This window comes from Blennius ocellaris (genome assembly GCF_963422515.1).
Source record: "Blennius ocellaris genome assembly, chromosome: 14".
In the NCBI taxonomy this organism is placed as follows: Eukaryota; Metazoa; Chordata; class Actinopteri; order Blenniiformes; family Blenniidae; genus Blennius; species Blennius ocellaris.
The window spans coordinates 22,315,988-22,328,698 of record NC_137663.1 but is presented as its reverse complement, the minus strand read 5'-3'; the positions used below and the strand labels follow the sequence as shown (position 1 = coordinate 22,328,698).

The 12,711-nt window shown below is 42.1% G+C and overlaps 1 protein-coding gene across 1 annotated transcript; it reads right to left on the bottom strand.

Moving 5' to 3' along the window:
* Positions 1-512: 512 nt before the first annotated feature.
* On the bottom strand, positions 513-8,387 carry kcnk4b (potassium channel, subfamily K, member 4b). The gene is made up of 6 exons (XM_080508355.1): positions 8,138-8,387; positions 3,403-3,517; positions 2,696-2,856; positions 2,430-2,616; positions 1,531-1,673; positions 513-1,451 (listed from the first exon to the last, which is right to left on the bottom strand). Exons 1-6 carry the CDS (start codon positions 8,324-8,326, stop codon positions 819-821), a joined length of 1,428 nt encoding a protein of 475 aa, XP_080364481.1. The 5' UTR covers positions 8,327-8,387; the 3' UTR covers positions 513-818.
* Positions 8,388-12,711: the final 4,324 nt, after the last annotated feature.

Sequence of the window (12,711 nt, the reverse complement as noted above, 5' to 3'; positions counted from 1 at the left end):
TTGCAAACAAATGCAAGAGTCCTATAGAAGGCTGTAAACAGTGTCGCCACACAGCTGCTTCAAATCCATAACATCTCCACCGGGGGTTTCAAAGTGTGGGCGGATGAGTCAAACTCAACGAGCAGCTCCATCTCTCACACTGCACACGAGTCTTCTCACACCGAGAGGTCATTTTTGGTTGAATTCCAGACTTCCCCATGAGTTTCACATTATAATATTTAGGTAACAGGTTTAAAAGTCCAGAGCCAATAGAAAGCAGAACTTTTATCCTGTTGCTGAGATGAAATGTCTGTAACTGTTACATTAATGTTTTGTTTTTTTCACCGCAAAATTCAGAATTGTATTAAATGAATATTGTAATGAATTCAATTCTAAGAATGTGTTTTGTAGCTGAATCTCAGATTGTTTTCATTTCTAATGTTTTCTGCTCAAATGCTAAAGAGAAAAATCATGCCGGGGAGATTTTGCCTGCCGAGAAGACTGTCGCACACTTTGCAGACCATTGAGCTGCACCATCTGCTGCATCATTAAAGACACCAAGTGATTGCATCCCTTCTACGTACCAAAGCATCTCACACAACCCGTCTTATTAGTGCCTTCCTCGCATATTCAGTATTTTTTTTTTTATATAACCGCTCGCATCAACCCATGTTCGGTGTAAGACATCTTCAAATCTGAATTGTGCATAGCTCAAATATCGTCCACACACCTCAGTGTGTTTTATCCTGTGACGCAGTGCCCTTCATGTTAAGGCAGAGACAGTTTGTAGCAGTTTTCAAACCGAAAGAGTTAAAAGTTTTCTGCGATCAGCTCCCGTCTTAGAGCTTCAGTGGAACATCAGAGAGCGGTTTGGACTCTCCGTTGAGCGCCCTCTTCTGCTTGGAGCTGATGACCCTGGGGCTTCTCTGAGGCACCGGCCTCCTGTGGCGCCTCCTCTTTGGCGGGCGAGTGTTGGGTTGTGTCGAATCCAGCAGAGGATCCAAGTGTAGTTTGGCACTCTGAGTGTCTGACGATTCGTCGATGAAGGCGAGGTTCTCTCCGAAGTAATCAAGGGGTTGAGACAGGTGGGCGTCTGCAGGAGCCTCCTTCTCCTCCTCCTCCTCTTCCTCCTCCTTCCTCTTCTTCAGCTCTGTGTTCTTGTCTTCGGCCACTCGCTCCGTCTGAGTGACCGGAGAATCTGTCTCTGACCCAGATCCCGATTCATTCGACGACGAGGACGTGAAGGAGGAAGAGGTGTAAGATCCGGACTCTGTGTGACTCTCGTGGCCTTCTACTTTCTCCTCCGGGCCCCCGTTAGCTGTCGCGCTGTGACCGTGCTTGCGGTGACGGTGGCGGTGCTTTCGCCGATGACGTTTGAAGGGGTCGTCGATTTTCCCCGCGATGCGGAAGTCCACCGACATGTTCTGGATGTTCTGAGTCCAGTCGGTGGCGTGGGCTCGCAGTTCTTCCATCTGATCGAGGTGAACGAGACCAGATGATGATGGCGGAATAGGTAAAGACGACACATGACAGAACAGACAGAGAAAGTACCTCGGCTCTGGTTTTCTTGAAAAACACCCGCAGCCAGTTACCGATCATGGTCAGGATGGACGCGAAGTAAGCCAGACCCAGCAGGATCCAGAACCACACCAACGGCTTGTACCAGTGGGCACTCCCAGCAAAGCCAGAGTCCCCTTTGACGCAAACACAGTACGGAGAGGCTGAGAGTACGTACAAGACGTTCATTCATCATTCTTCTGTGGAGTAAATAAACAACTTGGCTGGTAGATACTTCATACCAAATTGGACGATCAATAATTCATGCCTCACAAGACAATCATTAATAAATGATGTTGTTGTCAGTGCCGAGGGAACTTAATGCATCACAGATGACGGTTGTATTTATAGACGGATAATTAAGTCACACAAGCTGCAAATCGATAGATTGGACAAAAAATAATTGTGAAAAATGCAAAAGGAAGCGGTGCAACCAAGTTAACCTCACTGTGTTTCCTATTATTATGTACAATTATTTCTTTTGATGAGACGATCTGAACACAGAGGTGTCTGGGTAATGAAATGTCCTGAAAGAAAGACCCTGTAACTGACGACCTAAGTGACCTCCATGAATAGATACTAACTGTGGAGGAAAAAAAAAAAAATTAACTCATCTCTTCAATTTCTGCAGGAAGACCAAGGTCTCATTGAATCACTCAAGACTCAATTTCTTAATTTATGTAAGGAACATGCAGCCTCCGCTCAGGAAGTGAGCCGGTTGTTTTTAATTTTGTGATTTTGTGATGTTTTCTCACTGGCTATTTAAAAACTATATATATCTGTGTCATTCAGTACAAATGTCCACCAAATTATTATTATTTTTTGTTTAGAGGTTCGAGCTTCTCATCTCCTCCACGGTCAGTGTGAGCACAAAGCTTCGTGGTAAAAAGCACCTGCTACGTAGTCGCCAAACCCGACTGTGGTCAAGGTGATGACCACAAAGTAGGCCGACTCCAGGAGGGTCCAGCTCTCCACCTCCTGGAACACCAGGATGGGCACAGCGACAAAGAGCAGGCAGCCCAGCAGGATGGACAGGACGGCCGATATCACGCGCACGATGGTGGGGCTGACCCGCCATTTCTGTCGGCAGGGTGACACCAGACTCATAAAAGGAGAGCAAACTGAAGAGCGGATTTAAATGTATACTTTCGGACCTTACCAGGAAGAGGGTCTCGATCTTGAGCACGGTTTTCCTCAGCCCAGTTCCCAGGTGATCTCCCACTCCAGCAAGCAGGAAGCCGAACATCGGGATTCCCACAAGCGCGTAGAAAATGCAGAACAGTTGCCCTCCATCTGTCTTGGGGGAGATGTTTCCAAACCCTGTTGTTTTTGAATAAACAAAGCGAAATGTTCACAGTTAAGATGGAAAAATAATAAGTTTCTAGCCTTCAACTGAAGGAAACAGCCTCATAGGGCCTCACATTCTCAAAATTCCTCAGAATTACAATCGGCCTCAACCTGGTTGACGCGCTGGAGATTTCATTTCAATATATCCAACCTTGAGCCATAACATTGTAGCCACTATGAGGTTGAACATATGCAACATACTGTGACACACTATAAACATAATCTGTTTATGAGATCCTGCATTACAGTAAAGTAAGTGCAGCAGCTTGAGCCACAGACACTCACAATAGTAAAAACACAGTCGGCCTTTTTTCAATTCGTAAATATCTTAAATAACTGAATAAAGCATGTGTCAACTGAGAAATATATAATTTTTTTTAAAACCCAGTTGCAGCTTAACTTTTCATGCATCTCTGGCATCGACAACAGTTATTTGTAAAAAAAAAATAAAAATAAAGAGATACTATTTATGATATAGATAAATTAAACTATATAAAAAGATAACCTGTGGACGCTCACCGATGGTCGTGATGATGGTCCCTGAGAAAAAGAAGGCACTGGCCATGTCCCACTTGCTGACGAAGGTGATGTTGCTGTTGGGGTCCACGCCTGCGCCGAGGGCGTCCGACACTTCCTGACAGGGAAGAGTTTCCTGTTTAATTTGTAGAACACTTCAGTGGCTGACGATCAACTCAGCGACAGAGTTTAGAATCACACCTTGCAGCCGTCTCTCGTTCTCCAGTAAAAGAGAATCCTTGCTACTATTTCACTGAACTCCTGTTAAAGAGGAAGTGTCTCGTTTAAGGCGAAGTGACATTAACAGCAACACAAACGATGACTGGGTATAAGATGCATTCCTTTTAACATGTTGCACTCAACTGTATTCACATGATTTAGGATAAATGCTAGATTTCCTGTTTATTAGTTTCCTCAATGTCAGCTATTTTGTTGTTGAATTATTTTTCGTAAAAAAAAACGTTTTTTTACAGTGTCTTCCTCCAATTCACTGATTCAGCATATCTAATGATAATGACAATAATACAGAGATAGATGTATACAGCATGAGGACAACTCTAAATAAAGGAAGTTCTTTTTCGCAGAAACTAGTGATGATCATGATTGAATAACTTCACAAGACTGCTGAATCGTAAAAGGAGCAGACGTAAACACCCGAGTGAGAGAATCCCGTGGTGATTTCAAAATGTCCACAGACTTTAAAAATTGGTGTAAAAAAAAATAAATTGCTTTGTCACTGAGAAGTTTCTGGTAATGTTGAAGCGTGAAGGCTCCGTCCTGTCCCATGGATATCGAACTATTCCCAGCACGGATAATCTGATTCTCCTTTCCCATTATCTGTTTTGTGTCGACTGGTTCTTGGAGACGTTCGTTAACTCCGATTTCAAACCTGAGCATCATGATGAATCGACATGTTCTCCGCAGATGTCGTTACATCGAGTAAATGAGACACTGATGATTGTTAGAAATAAGCAGTTCTGGCTGGACCGTGTCCGTTGGACTGCTGCCGCTGGGCAGAGCGTTTATCTCGGGGGAATTTGGGAGGAATTGATTGGACTTGGAGGCGCTCCAGTTGTTTTAATGCATTGATTGTGATTGCTGAGGATCCTAATTAGTGTAAGCTAGTTTGTCAAGCTGCAGTTTGCAAAGTCAGCAAAAATAAACACTGCAAGACAATTGATATTGTTAAAGGTAATGGGAATGAGGAATAGAATGATAATGACATTTAGTTTGGATATGCAATTACAGAAGAATCAGTAAGAAATGCAAACAGGGAAGGTATAATATCGCAGTTTTTACATATTTGTTATACAAATGTTAGAAAATACACATTTTTATAAACACACATTTGTCAAGGCATGATAAGATAACATATCCCATCTCTGTTACAATATCTACATATTTACTCAATCACAGCAACTGAAGCTATTTGTTTTGGAGTATATTACTATATTCCTGCATGATGTACATAAAGGACCTGTTATAAGTTATTATATATAATAGATGCATAGATTAGAGTCATGTGAAGACAATAAATCAATAAAAGAAAATTATCAAAATAGCAAAAGGAACATTTGCTATCATGTTGGGTATAAAATATGTATTTTTGTTGCTATAAGAGGGGCCCTGTGTGTGTTTCACTACATTGTTGGTAGAATGGTTCACAATATTGATATGATGATCAAGGGGATTTTTATTTAATTTGGCCTAAAGACACATTTATTTGACTGAAAAATGTAAAAATATAATTCAATTCAAATAATTCAATGTGAATTATTTGAGCCACATATGAATATATTCTTTGATAAGGAACCAAGGAAAGCTGTGTACGTGTGCAGACATGGGAAACGGAGCATAAACGTGAAACCTCTGAGGTTTTGCATTTATGGTGCGATTTTTAGCAGTTTGTGAGTTTTAGGTCGTAGTTTTTAAACCTCGAAACCAAACCAGATCAGAGGAAATGAGTAAGTCCACATTTGAAAATCCTGACGCTCTCGCTCCCTGTGGGACGACCTGACACGTCACCAGAAACCTTCAGCGCTCAGCTCTGAGGACAGGTGGCAGGCGGAGGAAACCCGGGGTCTATTGAAGACCTGTTGAAACATCTGACATTTGTTCAGTGAAACCTGACCCACACCGGTGACCTGTTGCACTGGACAACATCTGAAGAACGAGTCTGTACCAGCTGCCCTGCTCACTCTTGAATAATGTGGCCGCCACTTTTGTGTCAGCCGCCATCAACAGTGTGACACGTTTTCACAAGTGTCTTCTTGTGCAAGGTCACACAAACAATCCTCGTCTTATAGTTTTCTCACACTGTAAAAGGTTAGTGGGTTGTGTGTATAAGACAGTATATTTTGTAATATTGTATTAATGGAAAAAAAACAACATCAAAAACATCTTGTAATGTCACATATCCTCAGCTGATAAGCTCAATAACAGCCAGTTTTTTTCTAATTAATGAAATGACGCCTCATGACGTCCACCTCAGCCCCTGCAGGAGAAGGAGAGCCGGTTGTGTCCGTTCCTCTGTCAGTTGACATGCAAGAACCTGTTTGCTTAAAGTGCAGCGTCTGAATGAAAATTCTGCACCGCAGGGAGAAGAGTCGCCACTCGATACGCCAGAATGAGGCCAAAGCTAAAACACATCAATACAAAACAAACGGGACTGTAAAGGGACGCCTTGAAACAAGTAAAGCAAGTCAAGCGTTTTCATTTCACTTTTTAAATCGTTCTCTCTTTAAAATGACAAGATTCCAGCAAAATGTCCACAGCCGACTTGTTTTGGATCCAGACTAAATTGTTTTCGGTTCGATTTTCTGCTTTCACTTCATCATGAAGAGAGCTGCGGAGGCTCAACAACATCAGGACGATGTTTCAGTGAGCATAATGCATTTTCACTTGTGGGAAAAGTGTCACTTTTTATTTATTTTTTATTGTAATTTATTTTTAAGGGTTTGTTCTCAGCAAGGCTGCCATTATATAAATACAAAATCAATACAATACACTCACCTACACACATTTAACAAGTATAATAATGACTATAGTTGAAATTTTAAAATGCTATTAAACTGTATGGATATAATATTAACATGGTTTTTCGTATACAAAAGGTGTTTCTTAAGTCCATCTTCCATACCACTTTAGACATAAGGGGAGAACATGTAAACTGCAAACCAGTGCTAATTTCATAAGCCATTATCTGTTTTGCCTTTTTGATCATTTGTACATAAGCTCCATGCAGGCAATGCAGATTGTCCATTTAAAAAAAAAAAAAAAAAAAAAATCAATAAAATCTATTTACTTTTGTCCTGTCCTTCACATGCTTTAACATTTGAACCTTGGACGCTCAAACTGTGTCTTTACGCGTTCACACTGTGGCGAGGTCATCCAGCCATGATCTCAGGATCAAAACACAGTTGACACACCTTGTAAAAGGCAGCATGGATCAGCTTTCATGCACTTAAAGACACACAATTAGTCGGTGCATACATGGCTGTGCTGCGCCGCTCCACAGAGCCATTAACAACCTGCACTGACCACACTAGTAGTGTGTGGGTGTGTGTGTGTGTGTGTGTGTGTGTGTGTGTGTGTGTGTGTGTGTGTGTGTGGGGGGGGGGGGGGGTCTTCATCCTGAATACCCACACAGGAGAGTCTCAGTGATTTCATTGTCAGTCTCAAGCTCTCAGATATGTGCAAGACATTCAGCCTAAGCACATTTCTATCTTCTTTCTTTACCAGCTCTCGCTTAAAGAGGATATGTAAACATATAAATAACATCAACTGGACACTGGCAGTGTTACTTTTTCCTGCATAAGATGCAGATTCAACAGCGGATGAGACATTCTGTGTTGATTCAGCTTCATCAGAAGCAGAAAATAACACCACGATTAAAGAAAATCTTACATTTCAACCATTTAAAGTGTACTGACGGTGTTAAGCAGGCATGATATGTCGCTACAAATCTTGTAAATGTTATAACTGAAAATCCACAGAGGGTCAGATTGAAATATGAAACAAATGATTCAAGACTAACTCGCAGACCACATACAGCCCCTGATTCATTTCCCTCCAATAAGCAAAGCTTGCTGCTGTCTATTAGACACCATGCTGTTACAAACCATTGAATACTGGCCATTGGTGGTATCTTTTCTTCTTTATCCTGCAATATTTCACAGAATATGGACTTATTTTTGAAGCTCCATTATATGAGTTAAATCCTGAATTCACTTTTGTATGAGCTCCAGCAGACATGAGATTTTTTGTTGTTAGCATATGCTTTTGTTTGTTTAGAATCATCCTTACCCAGAGATTTATTATTCACTCTTCAATTCTTTCAAACATGTTCATATCTGAATCATCAATTTTCAATATGTGTTTTGTTATATTTGTACTATACTTTTACTTACATATAGGCTCTAAATCATTTGAACATCATTGGACACTGTCGTTTATTTACATTGTGCATAGTGTCCGAACTTTTTTCTAACTGTATTTCCTGTGCATATTAAAATGGAAAACAGTATGCTGTATGTCTGCTCATAATCACGTTAAGACCGAGTTTGGCTGTTATTATATTTTAAGAGCCCATTGGATTTCTATTTTAAATACCACAAAAGTGACAAAATAAAGTAGCAGGAGCATCGAATTCCCTCTCAAAATGACCCCCAAAAAGGAATCAATGTAAAAGAAAGTGTATAATTTTCAAAGTAAAGCCAAATGCTCCCGCCACTGATACCTCCACGAGGGCCTGCAGGTTGTCTGGACTGACACAGGAGAAGTTGAGCAGGAAGACCCGGCGTGTGTCCTGCAGCTGCATGTGCTTCCCTTCTTCCCACGGAGCCTCCAGGGCGCGAAACACCACCGCCCCCAGCACCAGGTAGAGAAGCACCCCGGTGAAGATGGCGAGCAGGGTGGAGCAGCGCATGGCTGCACCTCCGGTCAGACCAAACACCGACTGCTCCTGCTGCTGCTGCTGCTTCTCTCTGTCGGCCTCGGCCGCAGCCCGCTCTGGATCCCAGCTGCTGCAGCTGAAACATCAGCAACCACACATAAGCACACAGGCACGGGGCTGACCACAAGACCCGGGCTGCACACACGCCGGCTGCAGCTGCACAAACGTCAGACTCCAGCCACAACCGCAGCACTGACACACAGTTGAAAGCAACATCCCGGACAAAAAGCCGGTCATCCGGTCCACATCGTAGCACGAGAAGTGATGGAAGTCTGAACTGGACTCGCCTGTCAATCCGCTTTGGGTGCCCACGCCTTCGTCTTTTCCACTCCTTCTTGGCTCCGGGTCTGAGGATGGAGTCCCTGGACCCGTAACCGGTGGGGATGCCGTCCCCGTCACACTCTGATGGAGGGGACACTGGACAAGGACCAGAGGCATCAGCCTTTACATGACGCTCGCAGCGTTTAGCGGGGATTTTACACGAATAAACAGAATGTTTGACATTAATCCCGCCACTGGAGAAGATAATCAATGGCAGACAACAGAAGAGTGCAACATCAGCCTCTGAGGCGTGGCAGGGCTACACACAGCTGCTCCTGGAGTGATTATCATTCACTATTTGCATGCTCTACAGAACCGCTTGGGGAAAAAACTAAAGTCAAAACGATGCCTCAGACTGTGTGTGAGGGTGTTTGTGCTCCTACAACTGGAAATACCATAGAGGATTCCAAGATTTTCTCATTTGGATCAGTGTGTCTGTCGCTTGCAATTCATTTTGCGTGAAAAATATCAAAACGCTGAGCTTTATTGTCTCCTGAACGTTCAGTGGCTGCAGCCCTTTAGTCAGCAGATCCTCTGGTGTCGATCCAAAATGGGAGCAATAAACTGTCACGCGGTGACAGCAGAATATAAACTTGCTCTCCAAACAGTTTTATTGCTTCCAGGAATACACAAAGGGACTGTCCACTTACTGAATTGGAAATATCGCAACCTGATTCCCAATCTTAAACACCTACCTCAAAAAAAAAAAAAAAAACAAGCACTGAGTTAGAATTCAACAAATTTGGAAAATTCAAAGAGGTCAGGAGCAAAATAACCGTGTTTCTGATAACTCAATGGATTACCAAGTAAAGATGCTGCTCCAGAGTTTTGGTTCAACGACACATGAATAAAACATGGAAACCCAGGATGGGAACACTGCTCATCCACCGTACACACACAAACTTCAGACTGCAACACAGAACGCCAGATTCATTATGCACTTCTTGACCAGAGGAAGCAGCAATACGCCTTTTGCATTAAGTGCCGGCCATGCAGCAGCAGAGACAGTCATCCATCGTAGTCCCACTTTATTACCACTTACAGTCCCACCGGGTCCATCAGATTCACGGTAAAGACCAGCGCACCGGACAGTCCAGCCCCAGACGGTGTGTGTGTGTGTGTGTGTGTGTGGGTGTGTGTGTGTGTGTGTGTGTGAGTGTGCGTGCTTACCTCAAAATGAAGGGATCGAGAGTACCAGCAGCAGCATGAGGAGTGTTTCATGAGTTCAGGCAGCCGCATGCAGGCGATGTGTGGGAGCATGGGTGTGTGTGTGTGTGTGTGTGTGTGTGTGTGTGTGTGTGTGTGTGGTGGGGGGTGCTGAGTGCACAAGAGAGGAAAAGATACTCAGTCAAAGAGACTTTTAATAGAGAGTGAGAGACTGAATTAAAGAGATAGAGAGAAAAAGGGGGGGGGTGTGGCTGGACAAGATGAAGGTGGAGATGAGGATGGAGCAGGGTTTGTTTTGTTGTTTTTTTCCTTCCCACATTCATTTCGAAGAGAAGAATCAGATTCCAGCAACACATTTTGCGTCCAGCTGTGTCGTTTGATTCAGATTGTAAATCTGCCGTTTTGTTTCTTCTCCTCGTTAATTGCAACGTTAAAACAGTGTGTGTGTGTGTGTGTGTGTGTGTGTGTGTGTGTGTGTGTGTGTGTGTGTGTGTGTGTGTGTGTGTGTGTGTGTGTGTGCGCGTGTGTGTGCTTGTGTGGTGGGAGCTATAGTGGCGGTCACGTGTTTTTCATCTGCTGCCTACGATCAATTTTCGCATTTCATTGAGGTTTGATCAGAGTTACTCTGCAAGTGGACGAAAGCGCAGCCGCCCTCAATATCCCATCTTCCTCAGTGTGTGTGTGTGTGTGTATGAAGTGACAGCCATGTTACATATTGCATATTTTTGATTTCTGAATTTTGATTATTGAATTATTTGCACATCACTGCAGATCAGTGAGCTGCCTGGTTCCCTTGGAGACAAAAATAATATACGTTTAATAAGTAGAGGTGAGGTTTGATCCTTTGTTCTGTCATCTGAAATAATTCGTGCGGACTGTTGTCGAAAGCTGCAAATGAAAAGGTGGTCTGGTGCAAAGTGTGGATGTTTCTTTGAATATTGTCCCTGCATCCACGTCATTCTCAACTGCAAATCATGAACATCAGCTCTTTTAGTCTGAGCAAACAAACAAATGCATAAATGATCAAACTGAAAACACAACTTTTAGATGAAAACAGGTGTCTTTCAGTTCGTCATCCATGTATTTCGCCAACAACAATATTAGTCTTGAACATTTATCATCAAATTCCCTCCTTCCCCTCCAAATCACAGGTGTTATTCGGCATCCAATAGAAATGCAAATGCAGGAAAATGTTTCTCCTCTGGAAACGGCAACTTGGTTTCAGATATCAGCTCAAGCTGGAGGCCTGCGTGACATAAATCCAAATTTCATCTGCAACTGAAAGTGTCAGTCAAATCTCAAAACCACACTTCCCCGACTGTAGTTTTTTTTTAAATCTAAACAACTGAAGTCTTGTGGCACTCCAACATCCTTTCACAGTCTTGACATTTTTTTTTCCTAAATTTTTTAAAACTCATTTTTCTTGTACCTGGGAGAAACTTTTGTTCTGATTTTTTCACTTTTTTTTTTTTTAATGAACAGCAATTAATCTTCAATATGATAGTGTAACAAAGTATATCTGAGAAACTTTACTTTTATTTTGAAAAGTTAAATAAAGATATTGTTGCAAAAAAAAGAAAGACACTCAAATTAATCCTTCAATGTTAATGAAGCTCAGTGTTAAAGAGCCATTCAGAATTGAAGGTGACAGATCATCCCGTCACAATTCAGAAAACTGCATTTCTGTAGATTTGCTCAGCTTTTAACTCAACTGAATGTGTTTGGGAGGATTTGGACCAGAAAGAGAAATAAAGCCAGTCAACCAGAGATCACATGCAGAAGGATGTTTTAGACATGGAACTAAAAAAAAACCTAAAAAAAACCTATTGTCGCTGATTAATCTTTTAAAATGAGTATAGCTCAGTTTAGTGTTGCTAATGTTTTGTTGTGTCGACTGGGAATGTATGAAAATATTCAGTATAACTGTATGAATGATACCTGATTTTAAGAAAGGAAATTTGCTCACATTCTCTCTTATGGAGACAAACATGTAAAATTAGCTAAAAATTACAAAGCCAAGTGAAGAAATCCTCAAATTGTTTCATTACATTTCAAAGGGTCATATAAGAAGTTTGTGTGTGAACGGTCATTAATAATTCTGTTTTCATGGAGGAAACATCTGTTTATGTTGTTGAGAATGTTTCAGACACAAATCAGTCACATATAAAATGTTTTAGGATCATTTTAAACCAAAGTGTGAAGCTGCTTAAATCATATAAAATGGCCTTTTTTTGGGGGGGGGGGGGGGGGGCTACAGAGTAACTGAGTTCTTTGCTCTCAGACTGATTTACTTCTTTGGCACGAGTTGCTTCTTTCGACCTGGAAACTTTCGCTGGAGCTCCTCACGTCTTTGGCAGTTGATCTGAACACATTTTCATACACAGGCAGACCCAGTGGGAGAAGCTGGAGGTCTTAGCTTAACAGACATAAGCTATATGTGATCGACATCATGGATTTGATCAATCATAGATAGAGAGACTATATGGAGTGAGAGAAGGGGGGGGGGGGTTAGGATTTGAAGTTAATTTATTCAAATATTGAACGATGAGCAAGTAAAGTAAAATCCCTTTCAGTTTCCCAAGAAGCAGTATTTCGTCGTCGTCTTTTTGAAACGTACATTTCAAGGGCATTTCTTCTTCAGCACGGCGCAACATGACTTCTTCAAGTACGATAAGCGATAAATAGAGAAACATCCCCATATCATGATGCTTCCACCACCAGGCTTCACTGTCTTCCGGTGTGGACCGTGGCTTGAATTCAGTCTCACAGTCTGGGAGACGTCACGGGAAACTTCATTTCAGCCAATCGTTTTCTGCACTTATTCATCCGTGTTCTCCTGTCCAATCAATGTCCTTATCAAAGTCGGCCCT

Coding starts and splice junctions, on each gene's coding strand:
- kcnk4b (XM_080508355.1), bottom strand. CDS start 8,326: ATGCGCTGCTCCACCCTGCTCGCCATCTTCACCGGGGTGCTTCTCTAC. Junction 3,518..8,137: donor ACCTGCAGGCCCTCGTGGAG/GTATCAGTGGCG, acceptor CTTCCCTGTCAG/GAAGTGTCGGACGCCCTCGG. Junction 1,452..1,530: donor TCAAGAAAACCAGAGCCGAG/GTACTTTCTCTG, acceptor CACCTCGATCAG/ATGGAAGAACTGCGAGCCCA.